This window comes from Canis lupus, chromosome 4 (assembly GCF_011100685.1).
Source record: "Canis lupus familiaris isolate Mischka breed German Shepherd chromosome 4, alternate assembly UU_Cfam_GSD_1.0, whole genome shotgun sequence".
NCBI classification, from domain to species: domain Eukaryota; kingdom Metazoa; phylum Chordata; class Mammalia; order Carnivora; family Canidae; genus Canis; species Canis lupus.
Genome location: NC_049225.1, coordinates 12,193,112 through 12,216,162, shown reverse-complemented (window position 1 = coordinate 12,216,162; position 23,051 = coordinate 12,193,112). Strand labels below are relative to the sequence as shown.

Sequence of the window (23,051 nt, the reverse complement as noted above, 5' to 3'; positions counted from 1 at the left end):
TTTAGGATATAGAACCATAAATAAATTTGTTGCTGTCACTGCAATCATATTAAGTAGTTTTCTTTTCTTTTTTTTTTTTTTAAAGATTTTATTTATTTATTCATGAGAGACACAGAGAGAGGAGAAGCAGGCTTCATGCAGGAAGTCTGATGTGAGACTCGATCCTGGGACTCCAGGATCACGCCCTGAGCCAAAGGCAGGTGCCAAACCACTGAGGCACCCAGGGATCCCCAGTAGTTTTATTTTCTATTTCTTTGAACCATTTTATCTCAATTTGAGGTGAACAGGAATATTAGGAAAGTATGATAGAAGAATGAAACTTTTAAATATTATTATTGTTAACTAGAAGAAACTTAAAAAGCACTTTCAATGTATCTGTAGCTTTTATGGTTTGGATTAGCTGGGATCAGAAAGCAAATATTAAAGTGATTTTCCCAGGGTCAGATGACACTGAAAACCAGAACCTGTATCCTAGACACCTCTTTGTTTGATTGTTTTATTCTGTGGATAAAAGTAGAAGAAAGACTTTTTTATACCCTTTAAGCAGTGCAAGCCTTTCAGGGTTACCCAGCATAGAGCTCTAATCAAGAGAACCCGTATGACTCTGCAGATAATAGGGACAAAGGAAATACTAGAGCCCGTTTGAAGGGAATGGGGTCCAAGAGAAGAAACCTGGGAAGGTGGAAGCAGGAGTAACGCCAGATTTCAGGAGGTTTTTAAAGCCTTGAACTTAACACCAATACAAGAAAACAACTTTGGCCTCACTAAACCTATTGAAAAATCCGGACATTATAGAGCCCTTGGGATGTGTATGTGGAGGGCTAGTTCCCAGGGAGAGGAAGGTTGTTGTCAGAAGTAGATTGGAGATAAAAAGTGCTAGGAAGAGAAAATCACTATACTGCTGGAATGATTTAGGGGCATGGAGAGAACTTGGAACTGAGAGAAGAGAATTGAGGACCAGCTTTAAGGTAACTGCCAAAATGTGCCTAGTCAAACTTGAGTGATGTGAAAGCATGTGAGAACCAGGCTCCTGACTTGCCTTTCTGATCATTAACTTACCCTTGCCCCTCAGACTAACACTAATCCAGGTTCTGTTTATCTTGTGCCAAAATCACATTGGTAAGAATGGGATTGTGTTGCAGGTATGCATGGCATTTGTTTGGTTTAAAATGAAGATAATGAGAATCCTAAGTAGCATAGATACTCTGGGAATAGCAAGTATAGAGGTGCTGGCTTATTCAACAGGTAGACAAAGGGCTGGAGAAATTGAACTGCAGAGAAAATGTATTAGATGGCATCAGAAAAGTTGGCAGTGCCCAGACTGCACAGAGCCTTGTAGCCAGGGATCTTAGATTTTGTTGGAGTCAAGGGAAGCCATTGGATGATATCAACAGGAGAAAAACATGCTCAGATTTGCATCTTTAAAAGACCACTCTAGGTGGTGTGTGTTGTGGGGAAGCAGAGAAACAGAGGAGGTAATGCATTGTCCGTGTGGGAGGTGATGGTGGTAGTGAGGATGGAAAGGGAAGAGGAGAGGTGGAAATTAGAGGTTCATATCTTCTTTATGGAAGAGAAAAATATGTTCCCTATATTAGGGAACAGGTAGGATTTAGGCTTGTTTAATATTAACACTTACTTAAGTCTTCTGTGCCTTTTCTTAAGTTCTTTCATTCCTAGAGCTATCCTGATTCATAATTTAAAAGCTAGAATGTTGGAAAGCCAAGAATCAGATGTAATATCACAGTGCCCAGTGGAATGAGGATTTAATATTCATTAAATATTTACCTTTCATTCAAATTAGCCACTCTCCTCCACCATTATTTGTGATCTCCTGTCCCTTTCACTTCATCTGTCCCTAAACTAAACCTTCATTTGCATGCTTTTTTTCCTGTCCCTGACTCAGAAAGATAGGTATTGTGTTTACTTTGTAATGTTGCTCACTTCCTCATGTTAGATTCCTCCAGAAAGCAGAGCCTCATAGAAAGCCTTAGGTACAAAGAGGTGATCCCAGGAAGCAGGAAATAGGGGAGGAGGAAGGGCTGAATGAAGGCAGGTGCATAATTGAGGTTACCACTTATGTCAACTGGAGATCAGTCCCTGATGACTTGTAAAAATTTCTCAGGTATATTCCTATGAAAGTTGGGAGGCAACAGTGTTTATTCACACATTCCCCTCTTTGTTGGCTGAGGGTTGTCCCCAGAGGAGGTACTCCCCCCACACTTCCAGGCTGAGGGAAGGAGCTCTGCCTCACAAAATCCTTGAGGCAGAAAAGTGAAGAGACTTGGCAGGTGCTAAGAGGGGGATAATTTGAATGAGCAGAACTGTCCATGGAGCTGAAGCATCGGCTATGGCCACTGTGCCTCCTCGGCTGACTACTGCCTGGCAGAGGAAGCAGTTGTCTCATAATTACATATTAAGCGAATAGAAAATGAGATGTTGCAAGGAAGTGCTTTGTATCCAGCTCAGCAAACCAAGTGCTACTATCATTATTAATAATAATGTATTAGAACTTCTGCTCCCAATGGATTCCCTGTCCTCAATATCTTTTCCCAAACTCTTCTTTCTGATTCATGAGGTATTATTGAACCACACTCATGGAAATTCTATCTCCTTTCTCCTCTCAGTCCTGACACTGGCTTCATGTGTCTTACTGCCCACGCATTCTCTGGGCATTGGTATGGTTCTGGCTGTTTCTGGGCTCTGTTCCAGCCCACCAAGGTGAGGAGCAGTATCTATTCCAGTGCAGCTCAGCGCCTTGTATTCAGTATTTCTCACAGTGTCTCCAGGGACATAACACTTCCTGCTTCTGTAGTGTGTCCCCTAGGAGGCCAGGTCAGAAACACTCCCCGCACTCCTGCACTCACAGAAGTCCCTCATCTGATATCCTCCTGGATTACTGAACCTGGACCTTTAGGATAATATTTCCCAGTTAGGAATCCCCTGAACCACTTGTAAAACATGTTACCAATGCACTCCTTTGGAAATACAGATTCAGTAACTATGGCCCACGAATCTGTTTTTAATAACACTGATTGATTGTAATCTTCAGAGAAGTATAGAGGGGGCAAAGCTTGGGTTCTAATAATTACTGTCAGGGCATATTATTATTATTAGAGATTAGCATGCTGCCTCTAGCCATATCTTTCTTCTCCCTCTATGGGAGTTCATTGACCTGGACATGTACATATATGAGTTGAAAAGTCATGAACATCTATTGACCTCTAGTTCTGTTTTCTGTCAGCAGTCTCTTTGGTGGTCATTTTAAATTCAGTGCCTTAATTTCTTTATTTTTGAAGGTGGCTGCCTAGTATTCCTTAGTCCACAGAAATCTGATTAAAAGAAAAACACCAATAAGAGAATGCTTTTAATATAGCTCAGACTCCCCAGAGAAAGGAATTTTTTAATTACTGGTTTTGACGGTTGTTATTGTTGCTAATAATATTACTGGAGTTTATTGGCATCTTGTCTGTGTCTGCATATAGAGCTATTGTTTGTACATAAAGAATGTTTTGCTCAGATGGTTGTCCTCTTGGGATATACCTTTTGTTTTCAAAAGAGTTTCAGGAAACAACAGTCTTACAGTCAGCAGCAGTCATCCGGGTATACATTAATGTATCCCATGTTGCTTTCTAGATAGCAGCTCAATTTAATGCAGTGGAATATCTTGAACTCTTACGAGTGATTCAAGGTTCAGCTTGGCTCAGCCTTAAGGTTCTGGTTCTATTTGATGCACTCTTGAAAAGCGTACTGGCTGCTGTCCTTTTACTCTTTTTGCCCAGGTTTTCTAAATGTGGGTTAGAGCACCACTTGCTTATCTTTAGCAGGTCGTCTAGGAAAGAAATGTATCTGCTTGTGGGAGTGAGATTCATCCCATCCTGCCAGTCCTGCTAGCATGCTCTAGATGGAGGAGAGAGCATGAGTTTTATCATAATCATGGTATATACACTTGGGAATATACCAGAATTGGCAGCTCTCTACAACCCTGGGATGAATATTTATTTTTTGAAAGATTTATTTATTTATTTATTTATTTATTTATTTATTTATTTATGCATGCTAGAATGTGACAGAGAGAGAGAGAGAGAGAAGCAGCAGCAGAAGGGGCAGAGGGAGAGGGAGAGAGAATCTCAAGCAGACTCAGCCCTGAGCACGGAGCCCAGTGCAGGGCTCAATTTTCTGACCCTGAGATCATGACTTGAGCCAAAGTCAAGAGTCAGTTGCTTAACTGACTATGCCACCCAGGTGCCCCAGGATGAATACTTTATTAATAAATATATGAGTACCTACTATGTGCCAAATGTCATCATTATCCCTAGAGATAAAAATAATAAGCAAGACTCATAAAATCATAGAGTATATAGCATCATGAGTGAGAGACAATCAGATAATTATGCAAATACACAGTTAAAGACTATGGAGCAAATGAGGATCAGAATACAACAAGAACATATAAAAGAGAGACCTGATTGTGAGCTACCTGGTATCTACAGGACGAATGTGTTAATTAGAAGAGAGAGTGGAGAGGGAACAGCATTATGGGCTCAGAACAACACATACAAAGGCCTGAGGTGGAAACAAGCATGGTGCATGTAAGAAACTGTAAGAATATTAGTGTACTAGAAGCAGAGAGGGAGAATGGTATGAATTGAGGTTGAAGAGGTGGACAGGTGCTAAATACTCGAGGATATCCTAGAATACTATAAGAATTTTGGTCACTAAGTGCTGTGTGCAAAAGGGTAGGGACAGATAGTTTTGTGGAAAATGGTTTGAGAGGGTAGAGGGGGAGTAGGGAGACCATGGAGATAGTCCAAAAGACAGATTATAGTGGTTTGGCTTGAGGTGGTAGTGGTGGAGGTGGAGGGAAGAGGACAGATGCAAAAGCTATTTGAAATAAGAAATTTAAGACCTCATAATACAATGTTAATTGGACTTAAGGGAGAGGAAAGTGTCAGAATAACTGTCAGATGTCTTCCATGAGCAATTGGATAGAAGGAGAAGTATTTCACTGAGATAGGGAACACATTCATCTTTTAATTTAGTTATAGATAATTGAAATGTTGATATAAATTTAAAATTTCTATGCTAAAATATTGCTTCTTCACAAATTATTACACTATGATTTGATACTATCCTTAGGCTATGAAAAATATCTTAATGCTTTGTTCATTTTGCTATTTTGAATTCCAATATACCTTCCAAGGGAAGGCCACTGCAAGATGATACTATATATTGGCTCAGCACATGGTTTAGAGTCCCAGAAATATAGGATCGCCAAAAATTTTAGAAAAGTTGCACTTTAATGGGTTGGCTACAACTTTGCAGTCACCAAATCTGGGAAGAAGCTCTTCTAATATCAGTACAAAACTAAATTTTCTATTTCTCTGTTATAATTGCTTTTAATTTGAATTATATCATGGTGGTGATGTTGGTAGTGGTAGTGGTGGTGGTAATGATATGGCAGTGCTGGTGGTTGTGGTGATGACAATAATAGTGATGGCTATAGTGGCAGTGATGACAGTGGTGGTGATGACGATGGTGGTGGTAGCAGTGGTGGTGGTGATGATAGTGACAATGACAGCAGTGGTGGTGGCAGATATAGTAGTGATCACGGTGGTGGTGGTGATGGTGATGGTGATGATGACAGTGGTGGTGACAACTATGGTGATGGTGGTGGTGGCGGTGATGGCAGTGGCAGTGATAGTAGTAGTGGTGGCAGTATATAGTAGTGGTCATGGTGGTGGTGATGACAGTGATGGTGGTGGTGATGACAGTGATGGTGATGGAGTGATGTTCAGAAGCATGACACTCCCATCAGTTCTGAGAGCCATAATCAGACTCTGTGGAGCAGAGTCTGCATTTCCTGTTGTCTGTACCAGAGGAGAGGGGGCTGTTTTGGAGCTGACAGAGGGCTCTGACAGGCCTACTCATAGTAGAGATATGCCTGGTTCCTTTCCTATTGTTATTTTGGGTGAAAGGAAGCAAGAAAATTGGAGGGAATGTTTCAGTGTGACCCAGCATTAATATGTAGGCCAGGATTATAAGTGGTTTGAGCAGTATCTTTAAAGATCTTTTAAAAAAGGGAATTTGAGACACCCAGATACTGTTCCAGTTCTCTTTTCATTGCTAAAGTACTCTAGTGAGAAACTTCATTTCTCTTTCCTCTTCTGGCCATAACCTTTATCTTGTTCAATCCACTGGCTTTTTGTTTCTCTATTTTCCTTCTCATGATCTCCAGATAATTGAGATTTTCTAGCATTGTGAGCTTGGGCAGTGCACTTGCATGTCTTGTTCTCCTTGCTTTGCTCTCTTGTTCTCCATTGTATTTAGCGTCTGGTACACCAGAAATCACTGGCTTATCTCTTTGGGTCTTCTCTCCTCATATGAATATTGTAAGTTCCATAAGGGCAGAGACTTTGTTTTATTGACTCTTTTATTCCAAAAATCTGTAATAGTCCCTGGCAGATAGTTAGTGGTTCATAAATATTAATTTAATGAATGAATAAAGTTATATAACTGCCCTGTTTTCTGTTAAGTCAAATGGGTATACTAATGCTAATCTCAGATAGTTACTATGAGGATTAAATGAAATAATCTCAGTACCTGGCATTCCCAGCCTGGTATAGTAAGGGCTGGTAAACTGTTAGTGGTCCTTGACATTTTTCTCATAACCTCTTTCTCTTTGTTATTTAGAATGATATTCTAGTTAGCTTCTTACCTCCTTAGTGATAGATCTGTACTTTCTTCTGTCTACTAACTGGCCAGTTTCAGAGACTGCCCAGTGGCCCTGAGTAGGAAGTCCCAGGTTTTGTCTTTTTCAGCTTTCTCATTCACAAGACTTTGATCATTGTTAATTAAATATATCATGAATTATCATCATTTATAATTCTGTAATGGTATTTTCATATATCATTCTAGAATCCTTGTGCTATTTTTAATACAGCTAGCAGTTGGGGTGTCTGGGTGGCTCAGTGGTTGAGCCTCTGCCTTTGGCTCAGGTCATGATCCGAGGGTCCTGGGATTGAGTCCCACATCAGGCTCCCCACAGGGGGTCTGCTTCTCCCTCTGCCTACATCTCTGCCTCTCTTTCTGTTTCTCTCATGAATAAGTATGTAAAATCTTTCTTAAAAATACAGCTAGCAGTCAGGAATTATCCTATGAGATAGCTGTTGTTATCCTCACTTTACAGACAAGGAAACTGAGCCTTAGAGAAGTTGCTATCTTACCTGTGGGCACACACATCAGGTAAGTAGTAGATCAAGAAATCATATTAGATCTGGTTCCTTGTTTCTTCATTTACCCATCCAAAGGCTTGCACTGAATATGTGCCATAGTCCAGGAACAATGCTAGGCTCTGGCCACACAGCAGGGAAAAAAATCAGCGCTGAACCTGTGACCATTGCATATCACAGTTACCATTACCACAATATCCCTCTACTGAACACACAATAGAGTAGCAATTATAGGGTGAGCCCTGCTCAGGTATTTTTACTTTCCCATCTCAGCCTTGCTTCAAGCTGCAAATATCTAAATCTAAACTCATGAATTGCCTCTCTTTCTGCCAACTGCCTGCTCTCCCCACCAAAATTACATATTTTTCTACCTCCATTAGAAAAACCACCTGTCATCTTTCTAGTCACATGGTCTCAAAACTTTGAAATAGTTGTGATTATCCCATCTTTTTTATTCCACACTTTCCACACATACCCAAGACCTCTTGATTATTTTTTAAGATTTTATTTATTTCTTTGAGAGAGGGAAAGAGAGCTTTTCCTTCTCCCTCTGCCATCCCCTTGTCTCATGCTCTCTTTCTCTCTGTTTCTAATTCCCCAGTTCCTTTCTACCATTCTAATATCAGCCCTGATCTTTGACTTACTGAAATTAGCCCTAAGATTGGGTGTTAGTTTTATCCTCTGCTTCAGATTCCACTGAATTGTTAAGTCTCCTAAAGGCCTAGAGTCTGCTTTTTATTTCCCCAACACTATACCAGGCACATAGGAGACATTCAGATGGTTATTAAATTAATGTAACTTTGATGGTTAGACCACAATTCTTAAACTTGCTCTGGAGATTTATTTGGAGATTATAAGTAGTTTTCCTGGAAGATCATGTGAGTTTATTATAAGTAGGCTGTTCTCTGCATCTCAATAATACATATTTTCAACAAAGTCTATTTCTGCTTTTTTCCATTAATGTTTGCTACCTGTGTATTTGCTATCTGCTAGCACTAAAGCCCTAGAAAAATTTATGGTTAAACTATAGACTGGTAAATATTTTTTCCACTAAAGAATATCACTCTTCCATTCTTCTGGTGCTACCATAATTCTGTAGAAACACAGTTTGAGAACCAGTATATATTACAAAGAAATTATGAATCATTCAAAATTTTAGATGTTACTGGATTGGACACATGAACTCCTCCTCCTAAGAGGGTTTTGCCTATTTGTGGGATAGAATAATTTAGTATTTTCTGAAGCCCTGATATTACTATGTTTGCAACTCAGGGAATTGATGGGGATAGGATGAGTGTGCCAGTGGTCTTCTTCCTCACTTTCTTTTCCCGTTTGAATGATCGCTCCCTGAACTCATTGTTGGACCCTCAACCTCTCATACTCAGGAGAGACATGCTGATTTGTGCAGATGTAGTAGACATCAGTGCATCCTAGAGAATTTTGTTTTACCATCTCCTTACTTTTCTCATTGGAAGTAAATTGTTTGCACAGTTAGCAATGCCCTTGGACTGAACAAATTTTGCATTCATAAGAATATTTTGAAGAAGTTATGCTTGTGACATTTCTAAATGTGCATCATGACTTAAAGAAATCATTAATCTTGTTGACCCTTTAGAAGACATATATACTTTTTCAGGACTCAAATTGAAGCTGAATAATAACTGTAAATAGTTATGTCCCCAAATAAATCTTTTTATAAATGACTTAATGGTGACTAAAGCTTTTATTAAGAAAGCAGGCCTTTTTATAAGGATAATAACTATAATTTGATATGCTTCTTATATAATAGCATGCAAACTACTGCAGAAAAACTTGGATGTTACATAATGGATCCTATTATATCATAAATTTGACAAATCATGATTTTGAGCTCAGCATCTGCCTGTAGTGAAGTTTTGCTTTTTTGTATTTAAATTTAAAAAATTGATTCAGAGTAGATTTGCCTTATTTTGATCATTTTCTTTTATTAGGAACTATATAGTAGCAAAACACAGCTTCATCGTGTCACCTACAAATTAATATATTTATTGTGTTAGTTACAAGGTAGGATGAAATTTCCAACTATCTTCAGTGAAGAAATGGTATCTTTCTGTACGACTATAAGAAATCTATCAGATCACATGCAGAAAATTTTTTTGAATTAATGAAAAAATGTTAAATTTGTATTAGCTCCTGATGATTCAGCAGTGTAGAAAATGGACATAATTACTCATTTTTTGAGCTTACATTTTAATGAGGAAATGGAAATAAACAGGTTAATTTCAAATAGTGATAAGTGCTAAGAAGAAAATCTAAGGACAGTGTGATAGAGAGTGTGGAGAGGGCTACTAAGGTAGGGGCATCAGGAAGGCCTTGTTGGGAGGTGACATCACAGCTGCTCTGAGGCTTATATGCTGTAAGAATCAGTTTTGTGAAGATCTGGGGGAGAGCAGTCTGGGACAGTAATTATGATGATTTCAACAGGGCATCAGTCCTTTGTGTTCAGGAAACCAAGAGAAGACCAGAGAGGCTGGAGTGTGGGAGAGTGTGTGAACGTTGGGAAGGCACGCTAGCAGAATTCAAACACCATCATGTGTTGCAGGCTATTATAAGGAGAGAGTTTATTCTGTGGGCAGTGGGACACCAGTGAGGGGCTTGAACAAAGGTACAGCCAGATCTGTAGCTGGCAGCTTCAAATGTGCAGTGTTGAAAGATTTCTTTTAAATGTAAATAACTTTTCTTTGTATTTTACAGAATCGATCAGAGGGCTGCCATTTGGTCAAAGGATGCTTTTGAGACTCGGCAGGACTTAAATGAGGTAGTTGCCATCATTGTTGGTTTTATGAACATGAGTTAGCCAATTATGAAATTTATTATTCTTTTTCCTAGTATCAGGAATTCTTTCTGATGAAAACTTTTAAGTGTTTTTGCTCTTAAGTAAACTTGTTTTCCGTGTAGCTCTTTGGGTAATGCTTTTTCTTGCGTTGGAACAAATATATTTAAAATATCTGTGAGATTGCTCACTACATCTTGGGCCTAAACCAAATCCAGCAGTCATTTCATTATTATTTTCAACTTTGTTTCAGGATTACATGACCATGGCTGTGGCAGTTACATTTGTAACACTTTCTCTTAATTTTATTCTCTATTTCTATGGCTTTTGTAGTCTCAAAGGTAATCATGCTTACTATTTTTCCATGGAGTATGATATCGTTTGGTGTTTACAGTATGGTCTTCTTAGTATATTTTGAAACATTGAAGTCCTATTTTCCAATTCAAATGGTTTCTCACCAAATCGAGTATCACTATATTAATGTTTGTCCTAAATTTTCTTTGAAATAGATAATTTAATTCTCCTCTTGGAAATCAATATAACGTAATTAGGATCCCTGTTATTATGAATGCCTTGGCTTAAGACCTTGGCTTGAAATACTGTCTAGTTTCCCTAACCCTCATTTTATAATTAAAGATCAGTGAGTGGTATATCTGATTAGGATCATAGCAAAAGGAATGAAAAGACCTGATGCTCAGATGCTGGGAAGAAAGATGATGAACTTGAGGCAAACTTTGTCATTTTGAGATTGATCTCTTCTCCCCTCTCCAAGAAAAAGGCAATTAACTAAATTTAGGGGGTTTTCTTTTTCTTTTTTTTTACTTTAGAACTTGGCAGAAATGAATAACCAAAGGTAAACCAGCTGCCTGATTAAATCAAGTTAAATAAATAACTAAAGTTGTGGAAAATGACCTAAAGTTAACAACACAGAACACTCCTTGTTATTTCTTTGTGCATAGAGACAGCCTTCAAATTCCACAACCTCACTCATGGTAACAAGAGTGACAAAGAGTTTGAGAAGAAAGAGGCAAGAGCCTGAATCAATGAATGCATTGTGAACAAGCAAAATGCTAGCTATAAAGAAGCACTGATTTGTTTTGACATAAGTGACTAGAAAAATGAGGTGATTGTAAGAGTCAACTTTGATGGGTTTCAAGTATTTGGGAGAAACTCAGATTTGTGAGCTAGAAATCATGAGAATGCTGAGATTACTTGAGCATTCTGAAATCACAGCTGCACAAAACTCTATTTGAAAATCTGCTTTCCCGTATTTCTTCACTATACCCGATTGGGAAATTTCATGAAATGTGCCAGTTTACTGATCTGGGATTACAGAGCAAGAGCATCGAATAGAGACATGCATTCAAACGAGCAGGCAATGCCTTATTTTAAATGTGTGCTCTTCCACGATAAGGTGGGGCTACTGATCCAAACTGATTGATAAGAGTGAGTGTGCGCTCAAAGTGTTTTGTTCCACTCAAGGGGTAAACTGTGTGGGATTTTTGTTCCAATCCACATCCTTTTATGCAGTTTCTGTTGGGATTAAAATTTAAGGGCCAGAGGAAACCCTAGAAAAGCTTGAATGGGAGCAGCATGAATGGATCCAAGGCCGTGCAGGGAGGGTTGATGTCATTGATGAAGACCTCCTTTAGGGATCCCTGGGTGCCGCAGCGGTTTGGTGCCTGCCTTTGGCCTAGGGCGCCATCCTGGAGACCTGGGATCGAATCCCACATCGGGCTCCCGGTGCATGGAGCCTGCTTCCTCCTCTGCCTATGTCTCTGCCTCTCTCTCTGTGACTATCATAAATAAATAAATAAATAAATAAATAAATAAATAAATAAATAAATAAAAGAAGACCTCCTATAGAAATATATTTAACTAAGTTTTTCTCAGCATTTCCCAAATGTATGGAAAACCAAACTCTTATGGAGGAATGCCATCATAACACTTTTTTTAGGCAAGAATCCTATGGAACACAGGTGGGAAACACCGCTTTAGTATTTTTAATTGAAATAGAAAAAATATGTAATAGTCCATATATCCTAAATGTACAGCTGTATGAATTCTCATAAAGTATGTGACTAAGACCTAGATTAAGAAACAACATTATCAGCCTCCCAGACACCCCTTTGTATTTCCTTCCAGTCACTACTCAATAAGAATAACTATTCTTCAGACTAAAATAGGTTTGTTTTGTCTATTATTGAGCTTTTCATAAATGCACTGTGTGTGCTTTTTTGTATCTGGTTTCACTTAGTCAGTATTATGCTTCTGACACATTCTTACATATTTGGCATGTAGTTTTCATTCTCCTGGTTGTAACCCATTGTATGTTTTCCCCCCTAGTTTTTGATTATTATGATAAGTTGCTACTGATAATATTTTTTATTAACTCCTATTTTATAGGAGGTATTCTTTCCACCTCTAGATGGAAATGCAAGGTAGACCTTTTTATTATGTTAGCTGTCTCTATTGCTTTGTTCCTTTCTTGTATTTATTTACCACTGGCCCCACTCAGCAGCACACACACACAGCTAACTAGTTCTCTAAAAAGAAGCCACCAGTTCCATATCTGCTTTCTTTCTTTACTCCAATTGCAACTCTCAAGTCAAAAGAGTTTCTTGAGTCTCATGCGAAGATTGTCCACAAATATTTTCCAGACATTTCCATAGACCCTAATGCTGTATATGTATAATAAAAATTTTAAGGTGCTACATATGTTCTTTATATTTTTCTAAAATTTCATATCTGGTAATTTACTTCTACTTTTTGAGCTTTTTAAATTATACTTGCTCTGTCACAGATAGATGGGCCTCAGCTATAGTTCAGTTCCAGAGCTGGCACTTGACCCAAGATCTCCTATACTCAGTAAGGTGATACATGGTGTGCTGTATCTACATATAAGCATCTGTCTGGTGTATTCCCCTACTTTCTCAGTGAACTGGCTACAAAGTTCAATACTTTTTTAGGTAGGCTGCACACCCACCATAGGGCCCTCCCAGTGAATTGGAAAACTCACTCACTTATTATTTCCACTTGGCATGAGTATACATTTGATTCTGGCAAGTCTCCCTTTTCCTAAGCCAATCTCAAACTACCAGTCTTTGACCTTGGGTCTCTTGATAGAACTTGCAACCCCATCCCATGAGTTTTGGTACCTCTGAGACTGTGCTATAAGAATTTGTTTCTGCGGGGTACCTGGGTGGCTCAGTGGTTGAGTGTCTGCCTTTGGCTCAGGTCATGATCCTAGGGTCCTCACAGGGAGCCTGCTTCTTCCTCTGCCTATCTCTCTCTCTCTCTCTCTCTCTCTCTCTCTCACTAATAAATGAATAAAGTATTTTTTAAAAAAGAATTTGTTTCTGAAAAACTGAGTAAATGTCCCTGCTGCCACTGAGCTGAGCTTTCACATTTTTTCTCTATAAGACATTAGAAGGTTTTATTTGTTGGTGTCTTCTGGATCATGATTGGAAAATATTCTAGATTTGAGATCTACCAATGTCTCATTCATCTTTTTTTTTTCTTAAATATTTATTTATTTATTTGAGAGACAGAGAAAGAGACAGACAGACAGACAGAGAGACAGAGAGACAGAGAGATAAAGAGAAGCCTCAGGCAGACTCCCGCACTGAGCATAGAGCCTGACTCTGGGCTCAGTTCCAGGACCCTGAGATCATGACCTGAGCTGAAATCAAGAGCTGGCCACTTAACCAGTGAGCCACCCAGGTGCCCCAAACAGTATCTCATCCATCTTAATCCTTAGTTTTAGTTATTCCTCCATATCCACATACTTGATAAATACTCAATAGATTAAAAAAAATGAAAGAGAACAAATACTGTTTTCCTTCTCCATATCCTAGTAAATCCCCTTCCTGGCTTCATTTCCAATTAAGAAAAATAACAGATGTGTAAAGAACACTAATGGATCATCTCTTCCCTGAGAAAGCATGCCATATTGGGTCTTCAAACCACTTTTTCTATTAGAGACTGTATGTCCTGAAGCATCACATCAATTTCATTTAGTTTTTTAATTGTAATATTGGGGCAGGAAGTTCTGAATTGGGTTAATTCTAGAAGCCCTTTCAGTTTTAACACTTAGTAATTCTACCCATTCCCCCTTTTTTCCCATTTTCCCAATGCTTGTAGAATTTAGTCACAGGTTCCTGTCAAGGATGAACAAGGCAAACCATCCCGGAGTTACTGAGGGGTAAGCCTCCCCAAGGCCAGTCACCCAGAGGCCTAGTTTTGGCAGCAAATATTAGATCTTCTCTGTTACTTTCTTCTCTTGAACTCTTCACTCACCATGAGTTGGCTTTGTTTAGTGATGTACTTGTTGTATTCCTTTCTCTTGATTTTTGCATGTCTATTACTGCATTTGATTTGTGGTTACCATTAGGTTTGTATATAACATTTCTGCATCTAGCAGTCTATGTTAAGTTGACGGTCACTTAAGTTTGAATCCATTCTTTACTTCTCTCCCCCCATGTTTTAGGTATATGGTGTCATACTTTACACCATTTTAGTTTGTAAGTCCCTTGACTGATTTTTACAGATATACTTATTTTTACTGCTTTTGTACTTTTTACTTTTCTTACTCTTACTTATGGTCTTCTTTTTGACTCCCAGAGTCCTCTTTCAGGGCTGGGTTAGTGGTCATGAAGCTGGTTTAGCTTTTAGGTGTCTGAGAAACTCTTTATCTCTCTTTCTGTTCTGAATGATAGCCTTTCTGGACAGGATATTCTTGGCTGTAGATTTTTGCCACTCAGTACTCTGAACAGATCAGCCACTCTCTTCTAGCCTGTGGAATTTCTGCTAAAAAATCCACTGATAGCATTATGGGGTTTCCCTTGTGTGTAGCTATTTTCTTTTCTCTTGCTGCTTTTAAAATTCTCTTGTTATCACTACTTTTTACCATCTTAATTACTTTGTGACTCCGTGTGGACCTCCTTGGGTTGACTTTGTTGGGGGGCTCCTGTGCTTCCTGGATCTAGATAATCTGTTTCTTTCCCCAGATTAGGGAAGTTTTCAGCTGTTATATCTTTTAAATTAATTTTCTGCTTCCTTTTATCTTTTTTTCTGAGATCCCTATAATGTGAATGTTATTATGCTTGATAGAGCCTCAGAGTTCCCTAAGTCTATTCTCATTTTGCATAATTATTTTTCTCTCACCTGCTCAACTTGATTAGTTCCCATTACTCTGTCCTCCAGGTCACTAATTCATCCTTCTGTTTCCTCTAACCTACTAATTATTCCATTGAGTGCATTTTTAACTTCATTTATCATGTTCTTCATCTCTGATTTTTAAATGTTTTCTGTCTCTTTGTAAAGGATCTCATGGAGATTCTCCACTCTTCTTAAGTCTTTATGTGTCTTTATGATCATTACTTTAAATTCTCTATCAGGCATATTACTCACCACCATTTAGCTTAGGTCTCTTTCTGTGTTTTTTTTTTTTTCCCGTTCTTTCACTTGGAACATATTCCTCTGTCTTCTGATTTTATCTAACTTTCTGTATCTGTTTCTCTGTTAGTAAAGTCAGCTATCTGCTATTCTTGAAAGGAGTGGATGGGCTCTGCATTTTTAACAAGGGCGTATTTGCCTTTTTCCAGAGGGGATACAGTTGCTGTTGAGGGCAGCTGAGATAATTCTGCAAAAGGTACAGGGGTAGGGTGAGTGTAGTACTCATAAGTTTTGCATGCTGGTCCTCTTCTTCCACAGGGGACATGCCACTGCTGCCAAGGCCAGGGCCAGCCAGGGGCCTGATCCACATAAATACATGTGGGCATAGCACACAGTTTTAACAAAGTGTGTGCATCTTTGCAGGGGAGATGACCTGCTGCTTCTGCTATAGCCAGATGGAGGTCTTGCAAAGCATGCTGTCTGGAGACATAGCATTGGCAGGTTTTACATTGGTCTTTTAGGAAAGGGGGCTTACAAGCCCCAGGACTGAGACAGGCCAGTCTGGAGGGGGCAAGGCATAGTGTAAGCAAGTTAGATAGTGAATACTAGGCCTGTTCTGGTTCCCATATGTAGCAATGTGTTGATGCTGGAGTAGGAAAGGGAAATGACACCTGCTAGACCTTTAGTTTTTGGAAGAGTCTTCCAGTGAAATCTGTCTCTCTGGAACATAGCAATTAGTAGATAACTCTCCCTCCTATATGCTCGGGGCACTTTTCAAACTGCTGCTTCTATGCTGTATCTCCATGGGCTGTTTGTTGTGCTGTCTCTTTAAGGACAGAACTCAGTTTCTCCTTGCCCTCCTGGCTCTCCCAGAACTGAACCTACTGATTTTTAAATTTACAGGCTTTTAGTCCTGCTAGTTGTAAGAATTCATGAAATTTGGCCCTTCTGGCTTACAAAGCCAAGTGCTATAGTTCTCCGTCTTCCAGTTGCAGGCTCCCCAGTGTGAGGGTCTAGTTCTCTTCCCTCTCCACATCTGTGGTTCCCTCCTGTGGGCAGTGACAGTACCTTTAGCTTCCCACTATGTCTCTGCCCTTCCTACCTTCTCCCATGTGGCCTTTTCTCTATATTTGGTTGTGGTATTTATTTGCCAGTCTTTGGATTGTTTTCTGAGTTATTTACACTGATTATGTGAGTGTTATCTAATTGTATCTGTGGGGTGAGGTGAGCTTAGGGTCCTCCTACTCTACTATTCTTCCCTGGAAGTCCTCTGGGGAGCAAATACTAAATAGTGCTTTAAAAGTGACATAATTGTTTAATATAATTATTTATCAATCCTATAAAAGAGAAAGAGAAGCTACATGACCAAAGGTGAAGAATTGAGGCCAACTGAGCTGAATAGTACAGTCATCCCAAGGAACAGACTGAAGCTGTGAGTCAACTTGGATTTCTTTCTACTTGCCCAACCCCTCTCTTCTGTTATCACCTTACAGAAGGAAATGGTCACTTCAAAAAATGACCATTACTTTTGTGCTCAGGAAAAAAGTGTTTTATTTTCTTATCTGATACTTTTGTAGGTGTTCTGTACTTAACTTCTGGATAAAGATAGTTTCTGCTTAGTAAATAAGAGTTTGTTTCCATTTGAATTTTTGCCTGGAATTCTAAGGTCCTAGAGGTAAGGTCAGCTACAACATAATGGGCCCTGAAAGAGAAATTTATCTTTAATTGCTGTCACATAGTTTCCTTATTTCCTTTCCCTCTGAGGCTTGTTGGCTATAAAACTATGGACCAGTATACAGTTGACCTCTCTAGGCCTAAAGAACCAGTTTACAAGTATGAAAAAAAAAAATCTTGCCACAGGTTAATGTTTACCCAAAATAATTATGTCAAACACAAAGAAGCAGATACTCAACACTGGAATTGGAAAATGAATAAATACATGCCACATTAGTCTTTTGCCTGCAGTAAACCCTACAACTTTGATGTAAGGATTTCAAGGTGGCTTGGTTTTAAGGGGTAATTGAGGGAGATACTTCCGGCTTCTTCCATGTCCCCAGAACCAAACTTTGGAGACATACAGTTCCCACTAAGTAAGAAGTCCAGGTAAAATGACTGTTGGAGCACAGAAGAATCTGGAACTTTAATATAATTAAGAGGCTAGAAAAAGTTTACTTATAGGGTAAAGTGGAAGAGGTGGAAGAGATGGAGATTGCTCTTAGAAGGTCTGAGATCCTGGAAGTTTATGGAAATCTGCTCAGATGGCCAGCCATAGTTAAGAGGAATTGGCATTATAGTTAAAGAGGATGAGGAATTATGGGGCCAGATATTACTATGGCTATCAGCTTAACACTGAAGTAATTTAATATGGAAGGGGCCTCTGATAGAAAGGAAGAAACCAACCTAAATGAAAGTCACTGAGTCATGTACATCCAGATAATGGAATGCCATTTATAGGGAGAAGAAATGGATAATTTAGCAGTGAATATCAAAACAGTAATGCTAATCTAACCTTCTTACCCTACTGCCCTCTTTTTAACTCTGAAGTAGAGAGTAGGAAAAAGAAATGGTTTCCGAAAGTGAAGAAAATTCTAGTCATATTGTGTCAACTTTTCTAATGGAAGAACAGTATTATTGGGTATGCCATTTTACCTGGTAACCAATAAAACCTAATATACCTGAAACAAGTCAACACTCCTGAGTTATTTGATATCATATTGGACTCCTTTTATGAGTGCTTAGAAGAAGGTAATAGAATATTTTAAATGGAATGAATATTCTGAAATGCAGTTCTATTCTGAGGATTCCATTCCTCCTTGAGTTTACAGAATAGAGTTAGAACATTTTAGGTGTTAATTGACCCTATATGGCATCCTAGAGCATCTCTATGGCATCTATACCTATGGCTGCTTTGAGGTTTAGTTTTGACCTTATCAAAAATAGCTGGGACATTTCCAGGTTTGTTCATTGTATCATCACTCTTAGTGATTTGTGCAAACTAGAGAAAGAAAAGATGCACAAAGTGTGACTGGATTTGGTCTTGTGTTGCATTACATTCTGATTGAAGTACTACCATAAAAAACAGTATCCTTAGGAGTGCTGTTGGAGTTTTCAAGAAGGGCCTATGTTATAAGAAACAAGTGTAATTATTAGCATGCAGCAAATGTTCAATAATGATCTAATATCAATAATAAGAAGTTCTTATATCATGAAGAGGACCTCTATTTTATTTTGCTGGCCATGAAAGGGATCATTTATCTACCTAAAATTAGTATGAAAAATTCATATTTCTCTTGCATAACTACTATTACCCTTTATTTGTTGAGTTATGCTAGTCAAAATAGCTCAACATTAGCCTCAACATCAAAGTCTATGAAGAATACTTCAATACTTTAATTTTGTTAAAGCTAGTCCAGTTTTCACATTTGTAGTGTCCCTTTTTGAGCCTATATGCACGTGTCCATATGTGTATTTTCATGTGAAAAATTTGATTGTCTTTTTATCACCATCCAAAGTTTAGCATATAGATATTTTGACCTTAAGTCTATCAGAACTCAAGGTGATACTTACTGTTTCATTTGAAATCTTTCTCCCTCAAAACTGTCTTAATATTGAGAAAATATTATAATAAATGGCTTCTTTAGGACTTTGATACTCCTCAGTTAGCTAAGTGGTATTATTTCTAAAGGAATAGCCAGCCGTATTTTTCTATTAAAATGCAAACCCAGTCTATAGGGTTTAGCTGTAGTTCAGAATTAATTGAAGATTTTTCTTTTTCTTTTTTTTCAAGTATCTGGGATTTTACTTCTTGTGACTAAAAGTCAGTTCAACCTGGCTTTAATAGTAAAGCCAGGATTTTTTTTTTTAATTTTTATTTATTTATGATAGTCACACACAGAGAGAGAGAGAGAGGCAGAGACATAGGCAGAGGGAGAAGCAGGCTCCATGCACCGGGAGCCCGACGTGGGATTCGATCCCGGGTCTCCAGGATCACACCCTGAGCCAAAGGCAGGCGCTAAACCGCTGCGCCACCCAGGGATCCCGTAAAGCCAGGATTTATTGACTTACACAGTTGTAACTTTTAGGATCAGGGTAGACTCTACACATGGTAGATTCAGGGATTAAAAAGTTGTCATGTAGGTGCCATCTCTTTCCATCTCTTAGTTCTGCTTTACTATATTGGCTTTATTTTTAGGTTGCCCTCTCTCTGGGGACATTATTCTTACAGCTAGCAATTCCAGTATATATTAGTTTTCTATTACTATGTAATAAAAACTTAGTAGTTACTAATGTCTATTTATTAGCTCATAGTTATGTAGGTCATAAATCTGGGTGGATTCACTTGGATTTCTACTCAGAGGTCTCACAAAACTGAAATGGGGCATCAGCTGCAATAGGATCTTATCTGGAGAAGTTTCCATGTCCAAGCTCATTGAGGTTGTTGCCAGAATTTAGTTACTTGGGGTTATAGGACTGCGGTCCCTATTTTCTTGCTGGTCATCAGCAGGGGACAGCTCTCAGCTTTTAGAGGCTACCTTCCTTCCTTCTCACAGGGCTGCCTTCATCTCTGAGCCACCAACAGCAAGCCAAATCTTTCTGTACTTCAAATCTCTCTGATATTGTCTTTTGCCACCAGCTAGTAGAAACCCTGCTTTTAAAAGTCTTACCTGATTGTGTCAGACCCACCCAAATAACCTCTGTATCTTTGGTCAGTGAGTTAAGATTTAATTAAATCTACAAAATCCCTCATAGCAGTAACTAGCTTAGTGTTTGAACAACCAGGGTACAGGAATCTTGGGCCATACTTCCTACCACAGAGTGAGTCTCTTCTTTCTAACTCCAAAAAGTTCTATACTTTAGTTTCATTTATGTAGCTTGGGATATAGAGCTCCTTGCTGAACTATGACCTTGGGTTTGGAATTAACTGATTGGCTAGATGTAGACTATATTTCTCACTTTAGGTCTAGGAGTGTTGTATCAGAAGATTGGTAAATGGATGCTGGACTGCATAACATTGGTATCGGAAAGCATGATACCCAAGATAATTTTCTTGTGTGCTGGACCACTTAAGGATGCCATTTGGCACTTTTTTATATGGTTTTCTGAGTTAAGATAAAGTGATCTTGCTTCCTTACCAAGATTTCTTCCTCAGCTAGAACAGTGTCCTATTATTCATTTAATTTTAGCCAACTTTTTGTCAGTGTCAATGAGGACATCCTGTAGCAAACATGGTCATAGTGTATACCCTGGTTCTTATTCTCAGTTAAGAGCACAACACAGCAAAGAAGCTTGGAACTGTGTCCAGGTTTTTTTTTTTTTTTTTTTTTTTTTCTCCTGCTATTCAGAAGCAACTATCCAGCCTGGATTCTTATTTCTGGGGGAATCAGATCTGTGGTCCTCACCATCAGAAATCCTTAGAGTGGTGCTGGCTGAAAAGGTAGAAGCCGTGCCAACAACTGCCTATATTCTCCCTCATCTGAGAATTAGAAAAACTTCAGAGGTGTTGAGCTGAGCAGAGAAGTTGTAACAACCCTTACCACAACTGATTCACCTGTGTTTGTCTTTTGCCTACCGGCCTTCCCCATCTCCCACACTCCACTGCAGCTTTGTCCCATTGGCCGCTGCTCCTCCTTCTGTTGTGCTATCATGATTCTTTTCCTTATTGCTCACTCTTTCATTTAATTTTTTTCATGCTACTAGTCTCACGCTTTCTCATGGAACACTATGTCTACTGCAGAGACTCCCGGGTGTCAGGCTGTGTTGTTGTTTTCATTGCTTCATAACAACAAAACAAACAGACAAACCAACCAACCAAGAACAATGCAGTGAGTTTTTCCATAACACTGGTATACATTTATTTAGAGATTGTTCCTAAATAACTCTCTTATTTAGAGATTGGTTTTAAAATTTCCATTTTGTGATGAAATGATGAGGAGGATTATTTGTTTTTTATTTGTTTTCCCACAGGCTCTTACTTGGCAAAACATAAAGCCAACAGCTTTCATATATATATATTACATTCCCTTCACCCCTAACAACTTACAAAAGATGTTTCTGCTGGTTCTAAGACTGAAATTTTGCCTGAAAGCTTTGACCTTTTTGAATATTTTTTTTCTAAGGAGTAATTATTATTTCAATAGCATTTATTAGAAGCAAATAGGCATCCAACTCTGTTTGGTACTGAGATGGAGTATGGGACTGTAGTAGAATGAACTTTGTCATCTCTTATGATCATCACAAGTCTAGTCCTCATCTGTAATCATAAAAAATTACAAAAAAATTGTTTTCTTATGATGAGAACCTTCAAGACACTTTCCCAGCAACCTTAAAATATGCACAATATAATTGGCCATAGTCATTATGCTGCAAACCACATCCCCATGACCTATTCATTTCACAACTGGAAGTCTATACCTCCTGAGTTTATCCACACATTTTGCTCATCCCCAAATCCCCTAATAGAGTGGCAAGCGCCACTCTGTTCTCTCTATCCATTAGTTTTATTTTCTTTGTAGATTTCGCATGTAAGTGAGATCATATGGTATTTATCTGACTAATTTCATTTAGCATAATACCTTCAAGGTCCATCTGTGTTGTTGCAATTTTATTTTAATTTCATTCATTCATTCATTATTTATTTTAATTCCAGTGTAGTTAACATAGAGTGTTATATGTCATATATATTTTATATTAGTTTCAGTTGCACAATATAGTGATTTAAAGAATTTCATTTATTATTCTGTACTTATCAAGATAAGTGCATTCTTAATTCATTCTTTTTTATGACTTAGTAGTATTTGATATATATATATGTATAAACAGATATCATATCTTCTTTTCCATTAATTTATTGATTAACATTTGAATTATTTCCAGATTTTGGCTATAAAATAATCCTGCAATGAGTATAGGGAATGCATATATCTTTTTGAATTGTGTTTTCATTTTCTTTGAGTGAACACCCAGAAGTAGAATTGCTAGATCATATGGTAGTTTTGTTTTTAATTCTCTGGGAACCTGCATATAATTTCCATAGTGAATTTACCCTCCCACCAACAGTGCATGATGATTCCCTTTTCTCCATGTCCTTACCAAGTGTTATGTCTTATCTTTTTGATAATAGCTAAATTATTATTTTAAATCCTAAAATTTGTATGGAACTACAAAATATATCAAATAGCCAATGCAATCTTTTTTTTTATTTTTTTATTTTTTTAATTTATTTATGATAGTCACACAGAGAGAGAGAGAGAGAGAGGGAGAGAGAGAGGCAGAGACATAGGCAGAGGGAGAAGCAGGCTCCATGCACCGGGAGCCCGACATGGGATTCGATCCCGGGTCTCCAGGATCACGCCCTGGGCCAAAGGCAGGCGCCAAACCGCTGCGCCACCCAGGGATCCCTAGCCAATGCAATCTTAAGAAAGAACAAAGCTGGAGGTATTGCAACACCAAATTTCAAGATATTCTACAAAGCTGGAGAAACAAAACAGTATGGTACTAGCACAGAAATAGACATATAGATCAAAGGAACAGCATAGAAAACCCAGAAAAAAAAAACATACCCATATGGTCAATTATTCTATAAAAAAGGAGGGAAAATATACAGTGGGGGAAAG

General features: G+C 38.4%; 1 protein-coding gene across 7 annotated transcripts in view; it reads left to right on the top strand.

The window, feature by feature from the left end:
• The window catches only part of FAM13C (family with sequence similarity 13 member C), a 147,611-nt gene that overhangs the window by 61,726 nt on the left and 62,834 nt on the right, over nucleotides 1-23,051 (top strand). For all 7 annotated transcript variants that reach the window (XM_038533978.1, XM_038533977.1, XM_038533976.1 and 4 more), the window contains one exon: nucleotides 9,963-10,026. In XM_038533978.1, the coding sequence (XP_038389906.1) occupies nucleotides 9,963-10,026 (64 nt within the window). The remainder of the gene's footprint in view (nucleotides 1-9,962; nucleotides 10,027-23,051) is intronic.